The following is a 26,413-nucleotide window of genomic DNA, read 5'->3' as shown; positions in this document are numbered from 1 at the left end:
GCCAGGAGACCCCACCTGGGCAGACCAGGTCTGTCACGTTCCTACATGTAAACTTGGGGCTAGCACAGCACGGGACACATCACAGACACTCGCAAACGTGCCAAGTGACACAGGTGCAAGTGCCCAACACACAGAGGCAGGACAGCAGCCCACCCCTCCCAGGTCCACCCAGTGAACAGGGCTGTTAAGGAGCCCGCCCGTTCAGGACGCTCCTGAGAGCTTGGAAGGCTGGCAGGAAGCACCCCACACTTTCACCATGCCCTGTTCCTTGTGTGACCCTGGAAGTGACCCATAAACTTCAACAATGGTGAGTCTAATGACCCTCTTTAGACTGTTATTTTTTTTTAACCTGTCAGGGAACCAAAGTCAAAGTCACCCCGGGTCACTTACTGGGTTGCCTTGCATGCAACTATCACACAGCTGGAAACCCCCAGCCATCCCTTCATCCACTGTCCAACTGGCCTGCAGTTCATCTGAGTCTGTTTTAAAGTCATGCTGACTAGCTGCTCACAAAAGCTCACAGCTTCCTTCTCTGCACCCATCACAACTCTGTGGCGATCCTGCTCCACAGGCCTTGGCTGTGGACCCTGGAAGTCTTGGTGCCCCTAACTCAGACTATGTTTCCGAGGGCAGAATAAGGACACCGTGAACCTTGTCAACCAGGACGAGGTGGTGATGCCTGGGATATGAATTCCACACACTGGGGAACCTGCGTGGCTGCCTGTGCACAGGACGTGCGTGGGAAGATGGCGACACCTGGTGGAAACCTGGTGAATGACGCCCAGGCCCAGGCCCACCTGGGGACTCAGACTTTGGTGAGCTGGAGAAGTGACTCAAAAGACAGTATAAAGTTTTTCAGGGACACACGAAGCTTTATTGCTTTTATTGGGGAGATTCCTTAATTCCCTTGGAGCAGAACTCCCCCCGAGGAGCCCACAGAGGGTAGTGGCGCTGATCACACACACAGCACTGGGGTTTAGGAATGAGAAGAAACCCTGACACAGGCTCTACTGTGGGTTATCATGAGGACGCTCACTCTTGACGTCCCGCTCAACACACAGCGCATCTCAGAGGCACCATCACAGCTTGGCAGGTGAAGGGCCTTTCCTGTCATAACGTCCACTTGTGCGTTTATAACCAAGTCACCTAGGAAAGCCTGTTACGAGGTCAGTGAACCATCTTTGGTGAGCCGTGCCTGTTGGTTTCCGTGAAGGTGGTGTGTGAGTGTGACTTTACTGCGACAGAGACTTCGGGAACCTTGGCTGCACTGTGCTAACACTGGTGAGCTGTGAGCAGCTCACGTCCAGAAACGCTGCTATTTGTTCAACTTGTCTGTAGTATGTAAGAAGTGAACAGCTCTTTGGTAAGGACTCGAGAACTTGTGAATTTCTCCAGGAAAGTGAAATGTGATTACAGAGAAAAAGAGGATTGGCAAAGGGCCGAGGGGAGGTCTCACCCAGAGGCCTTCTGTCCTTCCCAGAGAGTGGACACTGAAATCCGAGGGATGGCAGCCAGCACGGATGCCGCCTCAACAGCATCTAGACTTTATTATGCTGAAGCAGGACCTTCTATGTCAGAACATCAAAGAAAGAACTTGAATGCTAGGAAACTTCAGAAATTAAATTTCATTTCCATTCTCAGAATACATTCCCAGCAACAGTGAAATAATTAGGGCTCTTCTGCAATAGAAGCTCAGGCTGCTTAAAAATGAAAATTAAATTCTAAAAAACAATAAAAAAGAAAAGCAGGCCAGGCCCTCAACAGGGCAGCTGCCCCTGTTGCATCCGTCGGGCTCTGGGCCCAGGGGTCCTTCGCATGTTCCTCCTCCAGCAGCCTCCTGGGAGCCTGGCGAGGCCACGGCCAGCCTCAGGAGGCCAGCTTGCAGTAGCTGGGAGGGGACAGCTTGCGCTTCAGATACTTGAGGACGTATAGCGGGAGGCAGCTGACCACAGTGATCGCCGACACTTTCCACAGGAAGGTCACGGTGGTGATAAAGGCAACATCTGTTGGTAAAAAACACAGGAGATATGTACGTGTCACCCAGGAATGCTCTGGGCCCTCATGACCACAGCCACAGACCTGACTGGCCCGCAGAACTCCCCAGCCTGCAAGGAACACCTCTGTGCCTCACAGGCTGACTCCGCTGCCTCAGGCTGTCTTGACCGCAGGTTGTTTTGCTGTGTTGGCATAATTAATTTTTTTATTGGAATAAATGAAAAATGAAACAAAAGTATTAGAAAGAGATATTGGTGATGATTACTATCACCAAATACCATTTAATGGGTAGACCATGCTTTGCAACAACTGGCCTATCTTTATTTAAAGGTATATATTGGGGCTTCAGGCAGCAGAGGGTGCCTGGCAGCTCCCCTATCCCATCTCTGTGCCTGTACCATGCACTCGTCCCAGCAAAGGTGTGTTGCTGACAACTGGGCTATTTAGACTTGTGAGAAGACGGCGTGAGGGACCTGAAGTTTGCACGGTAATAGTGTGATGCTGTATGTAGCAGAAAGTCCTTTAGATTGTTGTCAGAGATGGGATAAAAAGATCTACTTATTAGGAATTACAGATTTTTACAAAAACATTGTAACTGATGCAGGGAAAACCACTAATCTCTGTGTAGCATATTGGGGCCCACACAGGAACAGCCATCATCTGTTATTTGACCACATTGTGAAACCCCGAACATGCTCGCAGGAGCTTGTCCAACTAGCCCCTAACAGTTGATGCCCACTTCTGGGCATGGGCCCTCACTCAGGAGCCCTGGGGACACAACCTTAGCAGCAAGCTGGTGGCAACTCAGCCTGGGCTGCAGCTCTTCTGATGTCACAGAGAGTTCATGAAAAACTGTCAGCCAGAGGAAGACTTTCTTTTCCTATTAAAGACCTTTATCAATATTGCTTTGCTAAATTTCCATACTTTTGAAAGAAATAACTTCACCTAAGAAAGCTCCAAAAGATACTCTGCCTATACCTGTTCCAAAACAAAACAGGAATAAATAAAGGACAGATTAGAGGAGGCGTCAGATCTTTCAAGTGGTCAGCGAGCGGGTGCAGAAACACATCACGACCAACACAGACCATGGGCAGCGGGTTGTGACTGTGGCTCTGACCCTTCCACGCACTGCCCGTTAAAACAGAGCCTTTTAAAAACAACTGAAACACAATAACTTACTGTAACTAAAAAGCACATACTGGACATTCCCTGTTGGATCTAGACCTAAAAACACCTAATGGACTCATCTCAGAACGCAGCACATCAGAGCGTGTCCTGCTTCGTGCACAGAAGGAGTGTGTGATGTGCTGCCCTGTCCTTCAGATGACCGCTGCTGGCTGCTGGGCCTGCCCACACGTCTGCAGAGGCCACCAGCCCCCTCCCCCGTCCCAGGTCCATGGGACTTATGTCTGCCAGTTTTACAATTCATTTTTGTAAGGTCAATTTTATGTTTGCTCACTATAGCACTGGACTAAATATTTAACATTTGTATTTGTTTTTCTAATTTCAGCATTTTGCTTTGTGGTTGGTGTATGTTGTTAAATGAAGGAAAACTGCTATTAAAATAAAATGCTATAAAATAGACCAGCATTTTTCCATGCACAAGTGATCATCTACAAAAATACACTAAATGCTTGCTCTCAAAGCAAAAATAACTGGGATACTGTAATTTGAAAATAACTATTTCTTATGAGCTATAGGTATATACATATATATATATATATATTTTTTTTTTTGTAGAGACAGAGTCTCAATTTACTGCCCTTGGTAGAGTGCCGTGGTGTCACACGGCTCACAGCAACCTCCAGCTCTTGGGCTTACGTGATTCTCTTGCCTCAGCCTCCCGAGCAGCTGGGACTACAGGCACCCGCCACAACGCCCGGCTATTTTTTTTTGTTGCAGTTTGGCCGGGGCTGGGTTTGAACCCACCACCCTCGGTATATGGGGCCAGCACCCTACTCACTGAGCCACAGGCGCCGCCAGAGCCATAGGTATTTTTTTGGAGAATGTTTCTGTATTAAAATGTTCTGTATGACCTTTTTCTATCTCCCTACCCCATGTGCACTAGTGAGCAGTCTGGGAGCGTTGACAGTGTGGGTTGTGCTCAATCCCTGCAGGCCTCAGCCCCACTACCCTCAGAGTGCGGTTCCTGTCAGATGTGTAAACCTCATGTCTCCCAGCAGCTCAGAGGTCCTGAGAGCTGCTCTGGCTCAGTGGGCAACTGACCAGGACCTGCTCCTCGCTGTAGCTTGGGGAGCAGAGGACTCCACCAGCGAGATGCTGCAGCCTGTCCTTTTGAGAAGTCTCTTCTCAGACTGGGAAAGGTGCTGCTCTGATGCTCCGCGGCACCCAGTGACTGTTCCTAGGGGCAGCGTGGGGTGGTGACGCTGCAGGATGGGGGTGGTGGTGACGTTGCAGGATGGGGTAGTGATGGCTGCATTGGGTGGTGACAGTGCGGCATGGGGCAGTGATGGCTGTAGTGGGTGGGGATGCTGTGTGGGGTGGTGACTCTGGGGTGGTGACGGTGTAGCTTCGGCCATGCTGGGGGAACTGTATCTAGGATGTTCTTTCTCTTCTTTCTGTCCTGATTTTAAAAACCTTAAGAGACAAATTCATCTGTGTCTATTGGCCACATCAGTCCCTTTGGGGGTGACAGAATTGTAACCCTTGACTAATGAGAATGCTTGGGATGCTCTCAAACTCTAGCTAGAAAGCAGTGAGTCTGGGAGGGGAGCGGTGAGCTGGTCTGCGGAAGGGAGCAGAGCTGGGACGGCTGAGCATCCGATGCTGATGGGGAAACCAGAGGGTGTGACCTGCAGGCTGGTCCCGCCAGAGTCAGCCCTGTAGCTGTGCCCTCCCAGGCCATGGCAGTCCTGGGGTAGGTGACTCCTCTACCTCATCCTGGGGTCTTGAGTCTGGGGAAGCAGAGTCAGGACACACCAACAGTGGGTGTCTGGGCTGCTTTGATTTTCCATCACCCATCTGCACATCGGTGACGGCAAGGATAATGAGGACAGTGAAGATGGCAGCCCCCACGTGCTGGCTGCTCAACTCCTGCCCAGCATGTCACTCTCTGTGGGGACAGAGGCTCAGGGTGGCCACCTGAGGCAGACCAGGGGGCTGGGAGAAGGTGGTGTGAGAAATGCCTCCACCCCAGAGTCCATAGGCAGGGGATGGTCCTCAGGTGCACGTTGCGGCCGTCTGCCCGGGGCTGAGGGACAGCAGGGACAGCTCCTCTGTGCCCAAGAGGAGCATGAGCAGCACAGCGTCTTGCTCAGAGGGCGCTGAGTCCAGGCCGCTGTGCTCCTCCCTGGAGCACTGGGTGGCCTCAGTTAGGAACCGGGGACAAACAGCACTGCTCTTACAGAGGGATCTTAGAAACACACATAACTTTAATATCTTCATAAAAGCCAAGACAGGGAAAATCTTACCTTTATAAATTATTGCAAAGAGCTTTATCTTCCTACAAAAATAAGCTTTTGTGCTATGCAACATTCTGATAAGGGTTTATTGTGATCCGCAATTTAAAACAATGTATTAAGAAGTAACAATAAACAAATGCATAAAATTCACTAATAGACAATGATTCAAAAAAGAATACCAAGGCAACTTACCAAAATACTCATTTAGAAAAACAAGCGAGGCCACGTAGCAGCCCAGGCTGAGGAACTCGGCCACCACCATCAGCCAGTGCCACGTCCTGACGGTCAGCGCCACCATGAGCAGCTCGGTCAGGATCAGAGCCGTGAAGGAGATGGCCACGACGTGGACGAACTCGGACTCGAAGAGCAGCAGGGCTCCATACATAAGAATGCCACCTGCAAGACAGTAGGCTGCTCTCCCAGACTCCTGCTCTGCTATCTGTCACCTGGAGGCCAGCTGCAGACAGCGGCCGTGGGGCAGCTACCTCATCAATAGCGCCAGCAATGTGGGGACCTGTACACGCAGGCTTCGTGTTGGGGAGCCGTTTATTTCAACTCCAGGCATTAGGCTGGATGAGTTAGAAGACTCAAGGAGAGGCTACCAACTTCTTCACACTTGGAGGAAAAGCCTAGCTCTACTTCAATTAGTGTAAACGGCCTCATGCTTCATGCAGCCTGTTGGCTCTGTCTGCTCAATGCACGCTGCACAAACTCCCATTTATCTGGAGTACTGGGTGAAGGGCAGTAATGACTTCTCCTTACAGAAATCACACTTCTCAAGTCTTGCTATCACTCCACGAAAGAAATCGTTGTGCAGGTGTGTACACAACGTGAGGAGTGCTTGTTAACATTTTTCTCGATTAACATTTAATTAGTAGAACAGGTCAGTTTTTAAGTGACATGCATTGGTGAAAAAAATAACCCACATCATTGAAATATCAACTTTGAGATAAACAGAAAGCAATATTTCACTCCCAATGAAATCTTAAGCTGCTAGAATTGACCCTGGAGGTGGAATGTGGAAACAGTACTGCTGAACGAGCCTGTACCCCAAGCGCCTGTCTTACCTTGGTAAACACTGATCAGGACCCAGATGAGGAAGGTCTTGAAGGACAATGCTCTTCCCTGGGGTAAAGAGGGAGGGACAGCTTAGTTAGTTGAGAGGGAGCCACAGGCTTGACACAGGGTTCTTCAGGAGCTGGGCATGGTGACTCCTGAAAGACCCTGGCCCTAGGCCCTAGGCCCTCAACCATGTGGTCTGCTGGGAGCACGTCAGGTGCTCAGCTGGGGCTGGAGGTTTCCCATTCTCTCTGTTTGATCTTCTTGGAGACTCAAGAGTGATGCATCTAAGCAGACATTTCAATGAACCAGGGGATAAAGACACTCTTAGTAAAAATAATTTTCTTGTTAAATATAATTTCCCTTTCTTCATTTCTTGGTAACAAATATTCCTATATTTACTTTTTAGTTTCTTTAGGTCAAAAAATACAAAGGCAACAGCTCTTTACCTTTGGTAAGAGTGACCTATCCCAATTACAGTAAAAATTTATCATCCCTTAAATCCTGGATGATTTAAGATTTCCTTAAATTCTGGAAATAAGAAATCCCACACAGACAATCACATTAGACTCCTATGTAAAGACCTTCACTGGCTCCTCATCAGCCACATTCCTGAGGGCGCTAGTGACCCCAGAAAGGGGGCTGACTCAGGAATCACCTGCACTTATTTGCTGGGGATAAAGATAATGCAAGTGTCAACAGAAAACCCAAACTCTGCCAGAATTCAAAGAGGTTTATTCTGAGCCCAGTGTGTGCATCTGTGGCCCAGGGAGCACAGTCTCGGGAGGTACTGAGAAAATGCCCCCAAGGCGGCTAACACTTTGGTTTTACCTGTTCATGGAAACAGGAATTACAGGTGACACCACAGACCAGTATGTGGAAGGGGGACACTGGTTTAGCTCCAAAAGGTGCGAAATCTCAAAGTTGGGGCTTACAGGTGGTAGATGGGTTTCAGGGATTCTTCAGTTGGCAATTTTTAAGTTTTGTCTAAAGATGTGGGCCCGTAGGAAGGAATGCCTGAGTTTCAAGGCGTCTGTGAGGATGTTTGAGTTAAGGCCAGGTTTCTCTGTCCTGTGACGCTATTCCCAAATCAGACTGGCAAGTCAGCCACATTATAGCAGGTTAATAAAACCCGTTTAGTGAGATTTTATCATTTGTAGGCATGACTCATCGGGCCTCTTAGAAAGGAATTTGGGCAAAAGAAGAAAGGTCAGAGTTCAGTCCTCATGTGCCAGAAAGCCCGTTAACAAATGGGGAACGTCAGGCCAGGCCAGGCCTCGCCTCCATACAGACGGTTATTTTCCTTTGTAGATGATGAAACACAAGAAATTCAGAAATATCCTCAAGTTCACCTCCAGGAGAGTGGTGCTGAGGAGAGTGACTGGTCAGCGTCCAAAGTCCTGCTTCTGGCCTGAGGCTGCCCTACCCCCAGGAGTGAGTCTCACGAGGACTGTGGACAGGCAGATCTCAGAGCCAGGAAGCAATTTAAAGAGCCACAAAGGAGACAGGGACATTCATGGACACTCAGAGGACACAAGAAGACACTGCAGGTTGTGAGGTCAGCATGCTGGAGTCAGAGCCTAATCCGAGCTCCGCGTCTGCCTAGAGTCTGCTGAGGACTCAAACACCAGCCCCACCACAAAGTGGGCGTGCTGAGGCCTGGCCTGCGGTGCGGCCCTGGGAGGCCCACAAACTTCACGTTCGGGGGTTTCCATTCCAGCTATAGTTTAATCATAAAAGACAATTACAGCGACCTGCATTTTCTGTGGCTGCAGCATCAGCCTGTGAAGATGCTGACTGAGGCTGTATCCTTACTACCAGTCATTGTGAAAAGATTCAAATATATTGTAATTTGTTAAAAGGTATATTGATTTTTAAAAAGAAAACTTTAAACATTTCATATTTTAAATAGGTTCTTTTTGTAGATATTTCCCACAGGTAATTCTCTGACTGGATACTAGTAGTGGGTATTTGGTCTTCGGTCATAAAATTCCTTTCTAATTAAGTATGTAGTTTCATTTGGAAACTTTAAAAGAAGTTTAACTTCAATTATTTAAGAAATATGTGGTTTACTTTGTAGCCTGATTTGCTGAAATGCCTTCAATATTTGAGATAATTATCACTGTATCTGTTGAAAGACAGACGGGGTCTTGAGCTATTTTTCTGGCTAGGAGCTATAAACTAGCAAAGGTGTCTGCAGCAGCCACATCCCTGCAGCCACGTAGACGGCAGATTGACAATAGCAAGCTGGAGTGGGTGCCCCAAACCAGCAATAACACAAATAATTTGAGAAATTAATAAGCTCCTTTCATGCTTACTAATGGTTCCCAGTTTTTTTTTCTTTTGAGGCAAATTCTCATTCTATTTTTTTTAATTGAGCAGTAATAATAATACTAATGCAAAAAAAGCAACATTCACATTGTCAGATAAGAGTATGTCTATCATTGAATGCTTTGACTCTGAGGTTCAGTATAAATTCAGTCATCAGTTAACTTACTATTTTTTTTTCCCAAAGTCTCAACAAATAGACAACTAGTATTTATAAATAAAAATAGAAGATGATTTCAAAAAACAGATCATGACAAATCTTATAGACAATAGAAAAAAAAGAAATACTTCAAAATCATTCTACTTCATCTGATAATAGAATTGGAAAAAATTCTATTAATAAAATTAATAATAAATAAATTGGAAAAAATATATTATTATAAAGGGGAATTACAAACATATTTCACTTATAAATGAAGATGCAATATCCTAAACAACATATTAACAAGTTGAATTAAAAATTAATGTTCAAGTAATGTACTTTGGTCAAAATTAAATCCAATTTATGTGAGAATTAGTCACTATTTTCTTTTTTTTAATTTAATTTAATTTTTTATTTTTGGCTTTTTTATTTTATTTCGTTGCTTATTTTTTATTTCTTTACTTTTTTTTTTTTGTTGTTGAGACAGGGTCCCACCCTATGCCCCTGAGCAGAGTGCAATGGGCGTGGTAGCTCACCACAACCTCAGACTTGGGCTGCGGGCACCCGGCTGCCTCAGCCTCCGGAAGCCGCTGGGATTATAGGTGCTCGATGTGGCGCCCGGCTGGGTTTTTCCATGAGTCAGGGTCTCACTGTCGCTCAGGCGAGTCTCGAACTCCTGAGCTCAAGCGATTCTCCCTCCTCAGCCTCCCACAGTGCTGGGATTACAGGCGTGAGCCACTGCGCCTGGCAGTCACTATTTTCTTTTCCTTTTTTTTCTATTGTTAAATCATAGCTATGTACATTAGTGCAAAAAAGGGGTACAATGTGCTGGTTTCATATGCAATCTGAAATATTCTGATCAAACTGTTTAACTGTAGCCTTCATGGCATTTTCTTAGTTATTGTATGTGGACATTTGTATTCTGCCTTTAGTTAAGTTTCCCCTGTACCCATTCTAAGATGCACGGTAGGTGTGGCCCCACCCATTACCCTCCCTCCACCCTGACCTCCCCCCTCTCTTCCACCCTAACCTCTTCCCTCCCTTCCCCTCCTTGGCCCTTTCCCCATATTCTTGTGCTATAGTTGGGTTACAGCCTTCATGTGAAAGCTATAAATTAGCTTCATAGTAGGGCTGAGTACATTGGATACTTTTTCTTCCATTCCTGAGATACTTTGCTAAGAATATGTTCTAGCTCCATCCATGTAAACATGAAAGAGGTAAAGTCTCCATCTTTCTTTAAGGCTGCATAATATTCCATGGTATACATGTACCACAATTTGCTAGTCCATTAGTGGGTCGATGGGCACTTGGGCTTCTTCCATGACTTAGCAATTGTGAATTGGGCTGCAATAAACATTCTGGTACAGATGTCTTTGTTATATTGTGATTTTTGGTCTTCTGGGTATAAACCTAGTAGAGGTTATAGGATCGAATGGCAGGTCTATTTTTGGATCTTTAAGTATTTTCCAAACATCCTTCCAGAAGGAACTTAGTGTGCATTCCCACCAGGAGAGTAGAAGTGTGCCCTTTTCCCTACATCGAAGCCAACATTTCTGGTTTTGGGATTTTGTTCTGTGGGCTTCTCTTACTGGGGTTAGGTGATATCTCAAAGTAGTTTTGATTTGCATTTCTCTGATGATTAAGGATGATGAGCTTTTTTTCATGTGTTTGTAGATCGTGCATCTGTCTTCTTTAGAGAAGTTTCTTTTCAAGTCCCTTGCCCACCCTGAGATGGGAGCACGTGTTCTTTTCTTGCTAATACATTTGAGTTCTCTGTGGATTCTGGTTATTAGAGCTTTATCAGAGGTATAACCTGCAAATATTTTCTCCCATTCTGAGGGCTGTCTGCTTGCTTTACTTAGTATGTTCTTGGCTGTGCAGAAGCTTTTTAGTTTGAGCAGGTCCCAGTAGTATATTTTTGATAATGCTTCAATTGCGTGGGGAGTCCTCCTCATAAAATATTCACCCAGGCCGATTCCTTCAAGAGTTTTCCCTGCACTTTCTTCAAGTATTTTTATAGTTTCATGTCTTAAGTTTAAATCTTTTATCCAGTGAGAGTCTATCTTAGTTAATGGTGAAAGGTGTGGGTCCAGTTTCAGTCTTTTACAGATCGCCAGCCAGTTCACCCAGCACCATTTATTAAATAGGGAATCTTTTCCCCACTGAATGTTTTTAATTGGCTTGTCAAAGATCAAATAACGGTAAGTAGCTGGATTCATCTTTTGGTTCTCTATTCTGTTCCAGACATCTACTTCTCTATTTTTGTGCCAATACCATGCTGTTTTGATCACTATCGATTTATAGTACAGTCTCAGGTCTGGTAGCGTGACTCTTCCTGCTGTGTTTTTATTGCTGCGTAATGTTTTGGCTATTAGAGGTTTTTTCTGATTCCATATAAAATGAAGTATTATTTTTTCAAGATCTTCAAAATATGACAATGGAGCTTTAATAGGAATTACATTAAAATTATATATTGCTTTGGGTAGTATAGACATTTTAACAATGTTGAATCTTCCCAGCCATGAGCATGGTTATGTTTTTCCATTGTTAACATCTTCAGCGATTTCTTTTCTTAAAGTTTCATAGTTCTCTTTGTAGAGATCTTTCACATCCTTTGTTAGGTATACTCCCAAATATTTCATCTTCTTTGGCACTACTGTGAAAGGAATAGAGTCCTTGACTGTTTTTCAGCTGGGTTATTGTTGGTATATATAAAAGCTACAGATTTATGGGTGTTGATTTTGTAGCCTGACACACTACTGTATTCCTTGATCACTTCTAAAAGTTTTGCAGTAGAGTCCCTAGTGTTTTCCAGATATATGATCATATCATCTGCGAAGAATTAAAGTTTGATCTCTTCTGACCCTATGTGGATACCCTTGATTGCCTTTTCTTCCCTAATTGCAATGGCTAAAACTTCCCTTACAATATTAAAGAGCAATGGAGACAACGGGCAACCTTGCCTGGTTCCTGATCTAAGTGGAAATAATTTCAACACCATTCAACACAATATTGGCTGTGGATTTGCCGTAGATGATCTCTATTAGTTTAAGGAATGTCCCTTCTATACCAATTTTCTTAAGTGTTCTGATCATGAAGGGATGCTGGATATTATCAAAAGCTTTTTCTGCATCAATTGAAAGAATCATATGGTCCTTATTTTTTAGATTGTTTATGTGCTGAATTACATTTATAGATTTATGTATATTGAACCAGCCTTGAGACCCTGATAAATCCCACTTGGTCATGGTGTATAATTTTTTTGATGTGTTGTTGGATTCTGTTTGTTAGGATCTTATTGAGTATTTTAGTATCAATATTCATTAGTGATATTGGTCTATAATCTTCTTTTCTTGTTGGGTCTTTCCCTGGTTTGGGGATCAAGGTGATAATTGCTTTGTAGAATGTGCTGGGTAATATTCCTTCTTTTTCTATATTTTGGAAGAGGTTTGGTAATATAAGTACTAGTTCTTCTTTAAAGGTTTGGTAGAATTCTGACGTAAAGCCATCTGGTCCTGGGCTTTTCTTTTTAGGGAGATTTTGTATAGTTGATGCTATTTCAGAACTTGATATAGGCCCGTTCAACATTTCCACTTCATTCTGGCTAAGTCTTGGTAGGTGGTGTACTTCCAAGTATTGGTCGATTTCTTTCAGATTTTCATACTTCTCACAGTAGAGTTTCTTGAGTTCGTTAAGGATTTTTTGAATTTCTGAGGGGGTCTGTTGTTATTTCATCATTACCATTTCTGATTGATGAAATTAGGGATTTTACTTTTTTTTTCCTGGTTAGGTTGGCCAAAGGTTTATCTATTTTATTGATCTTTTCAAAAAACCAACTTTTGGGTTTATTGATCTATTGTATAATTCTTTTGTTTTCAATTTCATTTAATTCTATTCTGATTTTGGTTATTTCTTTTCTTCTGCTGGGTTTGGGGTTGGAATGTTCTTCCTTCTCCAGTTGCTTGAGATGTCCCATTAAGTTATTAACTTCCTCTCTTTCCGTTTTCTTGAGGAAGGCTTGAAGTGCTATAAATTTCCCTTTTAGGACTGCCTTTGCAGTATCCCAGAGGTTCTGGTAATTCGTGTCGATAGTTGTTTTGTTCCAAAAATTTGGTGAATTCCTTCTTAATCTCATCTATTACTCATCTATCCTTCAGCATAAGGTTTAGCTTCCATGTTTTTGTATGGGTATGCAGATTCCTGTCGTTATTGAGTTCAACTTTTATTCCATTATGGTCTGAGAAGATGCAAGGAATAATTTCTATTTTTTTTTAAATTTGCTGAGGTTAGATTTGTGGCCTAGGATGTGGTCGATTTTGGAGTATGTTCCGTGGGCTGATGAGAAGAATATGTATTCAGTTTTGTTAGGATGAAATGTTCTGTAGATGTCCGTTAAGTCCAGATGTTGAATGGTTAAGTTTAAATCTAAAATTTCTTTGCTTAGCTTCTTTTTGGAGGATCTATCCAGCACTGCTAAAGGGGTGTTAAAATCTCCAACTACTATGGACTTGGAGGAAATCAAGTTGTTCATGTCTGTTAGAGTTTCTCTTATAAATTGAGGTGTGTTCTGGTTGGGTGTATAAATATTAGTAATGGAAATCTCATCATATTGAGTATTACCTTTAACAAATATGAAGTGTCCATCCTTATCTTTCCTTATTTCGGTTGGTTTAAAGCCTAATGCATCTGCGAATAGGATTGCAATGCCTGTTTTTTTCTGCTTTCCATTTGCCTGGAGTATAGATGACCATCCCTTCACCTTGAGTCTATATTTGTCTTTTAATGTAAGATGTGATGCTTTTATGCAGCAGATATCTGGCTTGAGTTTTTGTACCCAGTCAGCCAACCTGTGCCTCTTTAGCGGACAATTTAAACCATTCACATTAATTGAGAATATTGATAAGCCTTTTGAGAGTCCGGTGGACATTTTTAATCCTTTTATGACTGTGGAAGTTGGAGTTTGATCAAAATTTTCTGGGTGGGTTTACTTTTGTGGTGGAGGATTACGCTGGTCTTTATGGAGGATAGGTCTGAGAATATCCTGGAGACCTGGTTAGTTATGGCAAATTGATGAAATTAGGGATTTTACTTTTTTTTTCCTGGTTAGGTTGGCCAAAGGTTTATCTATTTTATTGATCTTTTCAAAAAACCAACTTTTGGGTTTATTGATCTGTTGTATAATTGTTTTGTTTTCAATTTCATTTAATTCTACTCTGATTTTGGTTATTGCAAGTATTTAATTTCTCCATCATAAATGAAACTCAGTTTAGCTAGGTACAGGATCCTGGGTTGAAAGTTATTTTGTTTTAGGAGATTAAAAGTCGTTGACCATCCTTTTCTAGCTTGAAAGGTTTCAGCAGAGAGATCTGCAGTTATTCTAATATTCTTGCCCTTGTAGGTTATGGTTTTCTTTTGTCTGGCTGTTTTCAGAATTTTCTCCTTCATATTAACTTCAGTGAAATTGATTATGATGTGTCTGGGGGATGTCTTATTTAGGTTTAGTTGTGCTGGAGTTCTGAAACTGTCCACTATCTGAATTTCAGAATGTCTTGGCATGTCTGGAAAGTTCTCCTTCATAATCTCATGGATAAGAGACTCTGTGCCTTGTGTAGCCACTTCGTCGCTTTCAGGGATCCCTATAAGACGAATATTGGTTTTCTTCGAATTATCTCTCAGATCACTCTGAGAGAGTGATCTGTTTTTGCCCTCCATTTCTCTTCCTCTTTGAGAGTTTGGGAGCGTTTGAAAGCTTTGTCTTTAATGTCAGAAATCCTTTCTTCTGCTTGCTCCATTCTGTTACTGAGGGATTCTACTATGTTTCTCAGATCTTTGAGGGTTGCAACTTCTTGTCTCAATGTGTCAAAATCTTTGGTCATTTGGTCTTTGAATTTGTTGAATTCTTGAGATATCTTTTGGGTTACTGCTTGGAATTCTAATTCGATCTTATTTGCTATCCAGATTCTGAATTCGATTTCTGACATCTCAGCTATTTGTTTGTGCGTGGGATCTTGTGCTGTGTCTGCCCCATTGATTCTTGGGGGAGTTGACCTACTCTGATTATTCATATTGCCAGAGTTTTTCTGTTGATTTCGCCTCATGATTGTTTTTCACCATTGCCTCTGGCCATCCTCAGAGTTGGGGAGGTGTCTCTCCAAGATTAGACCCCAGTGGGATCGCTCTATTGTTGCTGGATCTTTGTAGGGAATGACCCTGTGTAGTTCCTCTGGGGCTGCACAACCAGGGAGTTCTGGTTGTGGAAGCAGCTCCGGAGTGTGACACACCCAGATCCAGCAACAGGGCGGGAGGTGATGCGCACAGTTCTGGGAGTGCCTGGCGCCCAGTGACTTTGGCACAGAGAGCCCAAGGCTCTAGCAGTCTCTGGCCAGGAGAAGGGCTCTGTGCAGAGGCAGGGAGGGCTCTGGAGGGCACGCGGCTACCAGAGTCCCTGGCCAGATGAGCGGGCTGGTGTAGAGGCAGGGAGGGTACAGGAGGGAGGACGCAGGGTTGTGCGGCTCCTGCAGTTCCTGGCAGGTCGTGGCACAGCTCTTATGGAGGTCCAGGCAGTGCCAGGCCCAGGAGTTTGAGGTTGCTATGAGCTGTGATGCCATGGCACTCTACCCAGGGCAACAACCCAAGGCTCCTGTGCCAAAACCGGTCTCATTCTGCCCCTGAGGGTTAAGGCTGTAAAGCAGCTCAGTCCCCGCCTTTAGGCTGCTCAGTCACTAGGTTACTAGCTCCTGCCTGATCCTTGCTCTGCGACCCTGAGGGCGGAACTTGCGGGGGCAGTTCTCTCACAATGGCTCCCTGTGGCCCACAGCCGAACACTATTAGCTTCGTCTGGCTCAGCGGCTCAGTCTGGGGCCCTAGACAATGCCCGAAGTTCTCCACACTCCTGCTGAAGCTCTCCCCAAGGCAGTTCAACTGAGTGCCAAGTCCAAAAACAATGAAATAGTTCACAGCTAAGGCCTTTCCGGTTTGCAGTCTCACTGCTGCTTGTACTTATGGCTGCCGGCGGGATTAGGTCGATCGAACACACGCAACCACTTGCCAGTTTTCCACTGTTTTTGTCCTCCTCTTGGGGTCCAGAAGTCCCTTGCTGACTCCCTGTATCCTCAAAGGAATGATTAAGGCAGATCCCACCAGCCAGAGATGCCTGGAGTCTTATCTCCTCAGACTCACCGTGCCCAGTTGCAGGAAAGCTGTTACTCGGCTGCCATCTTGGTGTGTGTCTCTCATTCTATTTGATGGTACAAATACCCTGTGCATGGAAGCAATTCATTTACTATACATTTCCCGCTATAAATAAAGCTACTCTTCTTGGCCTAGGGCTGGTGTTATTCACTACAGCTTCATGAAACCTGGCTAGTCGATTATAGTGGATGTCCACTGTAAGCAAACTGGTGACACGGTGAGGGTGCTGTGATTAGCAGCCGACACTGGTCAGCAAAGACAGGCCAACCCTCGACCAGACAGCACTCGACCACACGCCATTCAAACAACGCTGCCCACACTACGGGGGATGGATGTGGAAACTCTGTCATCCCCCATGTTCACCAGGCCTTGCACTGACCGACCACCCCGCCTTCCAGGGTTGGGGCCACTTCTTGCCAGGAAAAGTATTCCATTCCTAGCAGTCTGCAGCCGAGGCCTTTCACAGTGTCTGTGCCACTCGCTCTCCAGGCTTCTCTGCTGCTGGCACACGCAGCCACTGGTGAGACGCGAAGCTGTGTCCACAGCTTTGATGTTTACTTTGATTAAACATACTGCTTCTTGTTTGAGATACAATAAAACCACATTTTTTATTCAAAATCGGATTATTTCCTATGTAATGCCCCAACAACTTCTCTAAGAGACATATAGACATTCACAGCTGGAAGAGGAAGGGGTGTGCTGGGGTCCTCCCCACTGCAGCACTCAGAAAGTAAGTGGCTGATTTCATCGTATACGAAGTTTATAATTCAGAGCAGAATCTGAGCTTCAACAGAGGAACACCAGAACACCATCATTACAAATATGCCATTTTCTGCAATGAGTAAAAACTATATGGTTTTAGAAAAAAAGAATAAAATTTTGCCTCTTTGTTTAATTGATGTGTTTGTTCCTCATTTATTTATCAAATATTTAGTCAACAGCTGTGTCTAAGCACAGTTTGGGTCACAGAGACAGGGCAGTGAACAGATGTTCATATTCAGGACCAGCCAATCTCAGAACTGTACATCAGATTTGTAACACATGGATTATTTTATACTTTTATACAAAAGAGACTGGTTATCGAATACATAAAAAACAGGATATTTTATTTCAGTGTTTAGTACTTTCCCTTCTGCTGTGCAGGGAATATGCGCTCTGCCTCTCCTCATCACCCTGGAGAAATTTTACAAGTTCACTGTGACCTCAGACTTATGGCAGACCATCACTGGGCAGCTGCGGCTCTGTCTGCGGCCGTCTCCGTGCTGCTGACTATCCACCACTCGCCACCCCATGACTTCCCCACTGGCTTGTGCAGAGCAAGGGCTGTCCCACTTCTCTGTGAGCCCAAGACTTGCCCCAGACTAGGACTGAGGACCTGCTGACGGGGCCTGACACACACAGGTGGCTCTGATGTGTCCAGTTCCCCCTGGGCAGGTGTGAGAGACCCAGGCTGGGCCCCACAGGGGGACCACCCCTCAGCTTCAGTAAGAACAAACAACTGAGTTTCTATCAGCCGTGGTGGCTCAGTACTTGGTGCTTTGTTTTCAAAGGATTTGAAGATTTTTAAAGAAATAGATATTACAGATAAAAAGTATAGATTTTTGTATCTTGAAAAGGAACTTACAGAAAGTTAGGGAACTCTTACCCAAAAAGCACAGGTATGGTGTCCTGATGTTAGGACACTAAAACATTCTGGGTTGTTGACCACCAAATGGAAACTTGGTACTCAGTCAGATGCAGCTTAACCAGAATTGAACAGACCTCCCTCTGGTTTAAATAACACCAGCTCACCACAGGGAACTTACCCTGTGGCTACAGGTGGAGACAACTGGCTATTTTGTTGGACACTTGTGATTTTATAAACACCTTCTTGTCACTCAAGTAATTCAGATATCCATAAAGGAAAGTGCTGGTGGGTACAATCTAAACTCCTGAAAACAGTGACAGCATGTTAGCACCTCTCCTCCAGGAACTGGAAACCCTGCTGTGGCAGATGGGGTGGAGTGGGGGGACAACGACGGGGGAGCCCCAGAGCCCCAGAGTGGGGGTGGGACATCCATGAGGCCTGCAGGGACCTTGCTGCTGCTTGGATACCAATTCCCAGGCTTAAGGGCAGCTCATCTACTTTATATTCTACAAAAAGCTTGTTTCCTCCCTGTGTTTGAAAGGCAGCATTTAAGTAAACTTTGCAGGTCTCTGGAAATGAGGAAATACCTAAGCTACTAAATCCGTAATTACTTGCAAATTTTCCTATAGTCTCCGGGTCTCTGATCCTATTCTGCTCACTCACACACAACGGCTGCATCGTTTTAGGACAGTGAACAAAAGTCCTTCTGGTTATAGTTATGTAATTTTGGATAATCCCTCCCAGTGGACATAATCGTACTACCGTGATGATAATAATGCTTGACAGTTGTATTTTATATTATATTGGTGAACTAGATTTATGTGTCCTGACAACAAAAGTAATGGGCATTTTGTACTTTTTTTCTGAGTAATTCTAAAGTTTTTATTTTATCAGATTCTTACAATAACATTATGAAACATAAAGGTTAACATGACTTACCCAGGACCTCTCTGGCTAGTTAGTGGTTAGCTAGACGAGAGTCTGGTTTGTTAGTGGTTAGCTGGACAAGGGTCCACTTTTTTAGTGGTTAGCTCCATTAGTCTAATTTCCTTAGGCCCAGACTGATTATTTACTCTATGACACTGGTACAGCTTTAAAATTGGAGTTGATGGTTCCAGGTCATCAACTGCAAGCCCAGATTTACTTGGAGGTTAGTGGATTCTGTTTTCAGCACAGGTTCAGAGGAAGTGGGAACATCCACAGTCACAATTTGCACTTGGAGAGCAGAGATTTCCTTCCTACTAGGCATCCTTTTATTTTATATGCTATAAAAATCAGACTTTCATAAACAATGACAAAACCTCCTTTTAGGAACAGTTTAAACAGAGTACAGTTTAAAACCACATGAATGAATCTTTCGCAGTTTCAGGTTAATGGAGTTTCCCAGGGGGAATTTTTTTCTTCAGCAGCGTCACTACAACCAGCACACATGAGTTTCAGGCCAGAGACATGTGCCACTGTGTCTCATACTATGAAACCCAGAACTACAGAGATTCTGGAGCAGTGCAGGAAGCCCTCCTCAGGGACTCTGAGCCACCTCGCTTGGGACAGCAGTTAACAAGGAAGCTGCTCCCACAGCAGGTGCACGGCGTCCACCCAGGTAACCCGATGCGGGTGCACAGCATCCACCTGGGAGCCGCAGTCAGTGAACCCCATGCAGACACAAAGTGAGCTCTTCCTGGACACCTGGGGAGCTGAGAGGTCTGTTTGCTAAGTTCACAGAAGTTCCACAAATGGTTCAGAGAATACTTTATACTTCTAATTTTATGTATGATGTTAATTAGAGCTTCATTGCAAACATAAGAAAATTTCCTTCCCTGAGATGTTTTCCCCTCTTTGAAGTTTAACTCAAAGGGAAAAATGACAATAATTACTCCACAGGTGTGTGGATGCACCTCCTGACCGGCCCGTCCTGTCCTCACAGGCCCCGTATGCACTTGCAGCAGGGTGGGGGCTGCCACCTACCTTGGTGAGTTCTTTGTACAGCTCTGGGTACAGCATGGCCACCTCGGGCTTCACATCCTGGTCTAGCACCAGGGAGAACACTGGGAACATGGTGTATACAGTCGCGTACCTTGAGGCAAGAAGGAAGTTAGGTCAGCCTGAAGAACCTCTCCACTACAACCAGGAATGTGCCCATGAAATTAGCGGTCCAAGTTTTGGAAACAAAACACCCTACAAAAACCAAAAATCAAGTTGGCAACCCAATAAGGTTATTCCTGAAAACTGAACATTTATCCTGCAGCACAGTGACGTGTTCTATAAGCCACAAATGCTTACAGGTAGTGGAATCAGTAAAACATTTTTCATTAAACTTTTATGTTGAGATCATTACATACTCACAGGCAGTGAGACATCCTTTGGTCCATTTCCCAGTTTCCCCCAATGGTAATGCTTTTACAAACTGCAGGGTGATCTCCCACCTGGAGCCTGGCACCCCCATGCCCAAACACAGAGCACCTCTCCTGTCAGGGCTCTGTGCCCCTCACGTCATGGCCACTGCCCTCCCAGCCGCCTCCTTCCTGATCCCTGGCAACCACATACCTGTTCATATTTATAATTTCTGTCCTTGAAAGAAGTTCATACAAATGGAAATATATAGTAGGTAACCTCTGGGACTGACTTTTCTCACTTGACATAATCTCTATAGAGTCATCCAGGTTTTTACTGTGTCAATAGCTCAATTCTTTATTTTCCTGAGCAGTATTCCATGTTGTATGAACAAACCATAGTTTAACCATCCATTCATTTTTTTCACTTAAGTACATATGGGATAGTTCCAGGTTTTAATTAGTACAAATAAAACTGCTATAAACATTCAGTGGACTGATTGATCTGAGTGAAGTTTTCACTTAGCCTGTCGCTGGGTCACACGGTAGTGCTATGTTCAGTTTTTTTTCAGAGATGGACAAAATGTTTTTCAGATGGTAGGGCTGACAGACATTCCTGCTAACAACATAGGAGGTCCCCAGTCCCCTGAATCTTCACCGTAATGTGACACTGTCACAGTCCCCCAAGTCTTCACACAGTCACTCCTCCGTCCCTCTGACGGCTGCGTTGCGACGGTTCCCTATGAGAGGTCGTGCACCTCCCCACACTCACTTGCCCTTTACATATCCCCTAGGGTGAAATGTCTCTGTGTCCCCATCTGCTTGCTTCATATGCTGCTGGACACGTAGCTTCAGCTATTTCCCGTCCACCCTGACAGGCACGTGTGGGATACAGGGTCTGGTGCCGACACGCCCCTTCCTGCTGCCTGGACCCCTCCCAGCTTTGGGGAGGGGCTTCGGGGAGAAGGTTTCCTGCACCACCTACCTTCTCTCTGGCGCTGCCCATGTACTTCCTCTCCCATCTCCTCATCAGCTGTGCTGTGCTGTGTCTAGCATGCATTTCTTTGAACTTACACTGTTCGGGGTTTGCTCACCTCTTCTATCTGTAGGATGATTGATGTCTTTTGCAAAGTTTGAAAAATTTTCAGCCATTATGACATCAAGTATTTCTTGGCCCTGTCCTCCCCCAGTTTGGGAACTCCAGAGAGAAGGGGCAGGTCTGTGCTGTAGCTCTGCTGTCCTGAACTCTGGTCACCTTTGTCCAGCCTGTCTCCCTCTGTTATCAGACTGAGTCCTTTCTCTGTTCCCTATCTCCTGGTGCTGGCCTATTCATTGCATTTATTTTTTTCATTTCTAAAATTTCCATTTGGTTCAGCTTTGTATTTTCTATTTCTTTGCTGAGATGTTCTATTTTCTCATTTGTACTAAGCATGCTCAGAACTGCTGATTAAAGCATTTTACGTGGCTGCTTTATAATCCTTGTCAGCAAATTCTGGTGTCTCTGTATGTGAGGGTCAGCTTCTTTTGTCTATCTTTTTCATTAACCCTGAAATCTTCCTGGTTCTTGGCGTGTCGAGTGACAGGAATTCTGGACATTGTAGGTATTACACAGGAGACTTTGGATTCTACCTCAGTGTCCTGACACTGCTCTGGTGGGGGAAGGAGGGAGATGTCCTGTTCCCCATAGGGCCCCCACTGCCGGGTGCTCTCTACCATGGGGGGCCTGCACGTGTTGTCATAGTACCATGAAGTCTAGGCTCTTTACCGCCTTTTCAGGGAGGTCGGGATGGGCACAGCTTTCCTTTGTGTTTGGCTGGAATAGTGATTGTCATCTAACTTGTCTGTTTTCCCAGCTGATCCTGTCTATGCTGTTTCGTAAGAGACAGGAGCAGGAGACTGTTGTGGGGACTTTGTTCAGGCTGCCAGCTGCTGTGGTTCCAAGTGTGGGATGCCAGGAGCTCCCTTCTGCATTGCTTCTCCATGCCCAAGGCCCTTTATGCCTTCTCTCCCCTTCTAAGACCTTCTTCATGTGACATCCAGGGTTTTTGTCATACTTAGCGGAAGGAATAGGGACAAGGACGTTCACTCCATCTTCCTTAAAGTACAACTGGGATTTTTATTTATTATTATTATTATTTTTTTTTTGCAGTTTTTGGCTGGGGCTGGGTTTGAACCCACCACCTCTGGCATATGGGGCTGACGCCCTACTCCTTTGAGCCACAGTCGTCGCCCTTACTTTTTATTTTTTGAGACCGAGTCTCACTATGTTGCTCTCAGTAGAGTGCTGTGACATCACAGTTCACAGTAACCTCAAACTCTTGGGCTTAAAAACTCTCTTGCCTCAGCCTCCCAAGAAGCTGGGACTACAGCTTCAATGCCCAACTATTTTCTCATTGACGTTGTCATGGTTGTTTGGCAGGCCTGGGCCAGGTTTGAATCCACCAGGCCCAGTATATGTGGCTGGCACCCTAACCACTGAGCTATGGGCGGCAAGCATACAACCAGGATTTTTAATGCCATTTTCACCTGTGAGGAAGTGTTTGTGCAGGGAAAATCATCCAGTGGTAGAAAACCAGGAAGAAAGCCCCATGACAGCATGAATCTGTAAGCTTTGTGACGTGTGGATACTGAAGGGCTACGTTCTATTTGCCGGACTCCATGGTCACTAAGCACAGGCTGTTCAACTTTTTAAACCCCTGGAGGGTTATATATGAGACATTCTCTTACATGAAGGAACCTATCAATCTTTTATATCTCATATTATTTTGTGCTATTGGCAAATTACTACTGGGAAGAAATCTTAAAAGTCAGTATCTGAATGCTTCAGAGTACTTTAAGTACAAATTCAACCTTTAATTTCTTTATTAGGTTAAACCTGTGTACTTCTGTTAATTTTCTTTGAGTCCATTACTGCAGAAGGCAGCAGTGCTGCCTGGGATGGGTGCTGATGTGTGAGACCTCACTCTGGGTCAGAGCCCAGGGCCACACTGTCACCAGCCCCACTAGGAAAGCTCCAGCACACTGATGAGATGGCTGAACTTCTTGAGATTTTCAACCTTTGAAATAATCAGAGCCACCCTCCTTTCACAGACCCCTGTCCAAGTACAGTTTTTAGTGAGCCCTTTCAAGACTCTGGCAGGTGTCCTGTGACCCAGAGGAAGGCCCTGTGCCTGGGCAGGGGGAGTCAGTCTGCCTCCTGCTGCTACAGTGAGGTCCTGGCCCCGTTACGAGCAGGCGCCTACAGAGCCTCCCACATTCTCGGCTTTCTCTGGTTTGTGCGTCCTGTGTTTGCTCCATGTTGCTGACCACTTCACTGCATAGACACAACACGGTTTGTTCTTCCACCCATCAGCTGAGGGGCATTTGGGATTTTCTAATCCTTGTTATCATAAACACAGCCATGAGAACTCCTATGAAAGTTCCCTGTTGTTCTGGTTGTGGCTGCAAGCTCCCCAGGCCCTTCTGATACAGAGCCCACACTTCCCTGCGGCCCCTGGGGAGTCTCCCATGGACCCGCTGGCCCTCCCTGGTCCTCCCACTGTCACTCACCTTCTTGGGTGCTCTGTCACTATGCTGTCTAACTTTGGCAAGTGCTCGCAGGCTCTCGAGGTTAGACACTTGCAAGGACACAAAGTGATCACACCAGGGCCATCGCTGTGGTGTGGCACTGTAAGTGGAGCCTGGGGAAGCTGCCAGCATCACTGGCGCATGGCCTGGTGTCTCTGGACAGGAGCAGAGAGCGGCCTCCACCAGAAGCATCACCCAGAGCCTGTGCCTCCACCAGGCAAACCCCCAGGGTCTGCGCCTCCACCATGAGCACCCCCAGGGCCTGTGCCTCCACCAGGAGCATCCCCCAGCCTGTGCCTCCACCAGGAGCATCCCCCAGGGCCTGTGCCTCCACCAGGAGCACCCCCAGGGCCTGTGCCTCCACCAGGAGCACCCCCAGGGCCTGTGCCTCCAGCAGGAGCACCCCCAGGGCCTGTGCCTCTACCAGGAGCATCCCCCAGGGCCTGTGCCTCCACCAGGAGTATTCCCAAGAGCCTGTGCCTCCACCAGGAGCACCCCCAGGGCCTGCAGCTGGCTGCTGTGTGCGATGCTTGTCTAACAGGGCTGCAGCCCACACAGCTCACCAAGAGGACTCTGCCTGGGAGCTCTTTCTGGAGGGAGGGCGTGGAACCTCAAAGGAAGCCTGTTTGTAAGGGTAGGCAGGGGTCCCCAGTGAGTGCCTGCCCCTCCTTCTTGCCCCTGGGCCATAATTTCTGTGAAGAACTAATGAAATGACTAAGGATGAGACCCTAATGCAGCGATTCTCAACCTATGGGTTGTGACCCTTTTGGGGGTGGAATGACCCTTTCACAGGGATCGCCTAAATACATCCTGCATGTCAGATATTTACATTACGATTCATAACAGCAGCAAAGTAACAGTTATGAAGTAGCATTGAAAATAATTTTATGGTTGGGAGTCACCACGACATGAGAAACTGCATTAAAGGGTCGCGGCCTTAGGAAGGTTGAGAACCACTGTCCTAATGTGTCCCCTAGTTTCCAGAGCTGGCTATTCTGTCCTAGAGCGACAGGACCTTGGTCTGCTTAGATTTCACTTTGCGAAAATATCATGTTGCTTCTTGCTCAAATCTCAGTATTTATTTACTAGGTGAAGGCAAAACTCATTTCATTATTTATTTATTTATTTCTTATTTTTTGAGACAGAGTCTCACTCTGTCACCCTGGGTAGAGTCCCATGGTATCATCACAGCTCACAGCAGCCTCAAACTCTTGGGCTTGAGTTATCCTCCTGCCTCAGCCTCCCAGGTAGCTGGAACTACAGGTACCTACAATGATGCCCAGCTAGTTTTTCTATTTTTAGTAGAGATGGGGTCTCAGGCGACAGATGGCTGGTGCACATGGCTTGCACCCCTTGGAGCAGGTCCTGGGGCTCTTGGGCCTCTCACTTTCTCACACAGTGGGAGGTTGAGCAAATGCTTGTGTCCGAGCACCACGGCTGCTGCCGTCACCATTAAAGCTCTTTCTGAGGCTCCTGCGTGCAGAAACTGGTTAAGGAGGGATGAGCTTCCTGGAGGTTGGCGAGGAAGTGGCAGGGGGCAGGGCCTCCATCCTGCCTGCCACATGCCAACAACCCTCGGTCCAGCCATGAGGAAGAGGAGAAGATAAATTCTAAGCCAGTCACTGTGCACAGAAAGTTCCTGTTTCCCAGGTCTAGTGGGCAAGCCCAGCTGAGCCTTCAGTACAGATCATGCGCCTGTCGCACCTTAATGCCCTTTTCTAAGACATCCAAGTGGGTATCACTGAAAATGAGATTCTGTTCATGTCAGGAGGGTTTTGGAACAGGCTACATCACACCCATGTTTAAGGAAACACTGGAGTGCTTTTTCTCTTGTTCTCTGTCACTAACTGATTATCCCTCCATCATGATTAGACCTCGCTGGCCAGCAGAGGGGCAGCCCTTGAAAGGCCCACTGTGGCCACTGGCTTGGGCCCTGTTGTTTCTCATGTCCTGAGCCCTTTATGAAAGTCTCAGATCCCATCCAGGTCCTGACACAAGTTGTGGCTTCCCTGTGAGAGATACAGCAGCATGGCTGCAGGAGGAGGGCCTGCACAGGAGGTCTTGAGGTTCACCCAAGTAGTTTTTACATCAGTATTATTCACTCTAAAGTCAGCTGCATAAACAGTTACTCAGAAACAACATTCTATAAATGTGTTTTCAAAAAGAACAGCTGTCCCTACATGACACCCCACGGCACGATGCGCACTGACTCCAACTCACCCCACCATGAGGAATCCCTGGTACAGAGGCACCGAGGCGAAGTAGAAGACGGAGGAGAACACGGCCTGAGAGAGAGAAGACCGCAGGTCAGAGGACACGCATGGCACCCCCACCACTCTGCACTCAGGCTCTGCAGAGCTGCCCCCACCCTCTGGTCAGAATCCCATCACATCCAGGACGCCGAGCAATCACACATGCCCCTGTGATGCTCCTGTGGCCTTCTAAATGCCATTGCTGTGCACACCCGAGCACGTAGGTGGGCACCTGCATGGTAGAGATGACCAGGCCCCGGTGCATGACCAGCTGTCCCAGCGCCGCAGACCTCTTGTAGCTGTTACGCCCGTGCACCACGAGCAGCCTGCCCACATGTCTGAACTGCGTGATGGAGAAGTCAGCTGCCAGAGATGCCTGCTTTCCTTCCTGAAATGAGAACACAAACTGCTTTTCAGATGCCACAGGTGCTGGAACCACACCCTGTAAGCCAACTTCTAGAACTCAGGCTGAATGAAAAGGAGATGAAATTTTTTCTATA

General features: G+C 45.9%; 1 protein-coding gene across 7 annotated transcripts in view; it reads right to left on the bottom strand.

The window, feature by feature from the left end:
• Positions 1-857: 857 nt before the first annotated feature.
• ATP9B (ATPase phospholipid transporting 9B (putative)) overlaps positions 858-26,413 on the bottom strand; it is a 267,517-nt gene continuing 241,961 nt past the window's right edge. For all 7 annotated transcript variants that reach the window (XM_053571330.1, XM_053571333.1, XM_053571334.1 and 4 more), the window contains 6 exons: positions 26,146-26,301; positions 25,882-25,946; positions 19,730-19,838; positions 6,485-6,542; positions 5,610-5,813; positions 858-2,003 (listed from right to left, as the gene is read on the bottom strand). In XM_053571330.1, the coding sequence (XP_053427305.1) occupies positions 1,867-2,003; positions 5,610-5,813; positions 6,485-6,542; positions 19,730-19,838; positions 25,882-25,946; positions 26,146-26,301 (729 nt within the window). In that variant the 3' untranslated portion in view covers positions 858-1,866. The remainder of the gene's footprint in view (positions 2,004-5,609; positions 5,814-6,484; positions 6,543-19,729; positions 19,839-25,881; positions 25,947-26,145; positions 26,302-26,413) is intronic.

Source organism: Nycticebus coucang, chromosome 19 (assembly GCF_027406575.1).
Source record: "Nycticebus coucang isolate mNycCou1 chromosome 19, mNycCou1.pri, whole genome shotgun sequence".
Classification (NCBI taxonomy): domain Eukaryota; kingdom Metazoa; phylum Chordata; class Mammalia; order Primates; family Lorisidae; genus Nycticebus; species Nycticebus coucang.
The sequence above is the reverse complement of the archived record's forward strand: the minus strand, read 5'-3'. Positions and strand labels throughout refer to the sequence as shown.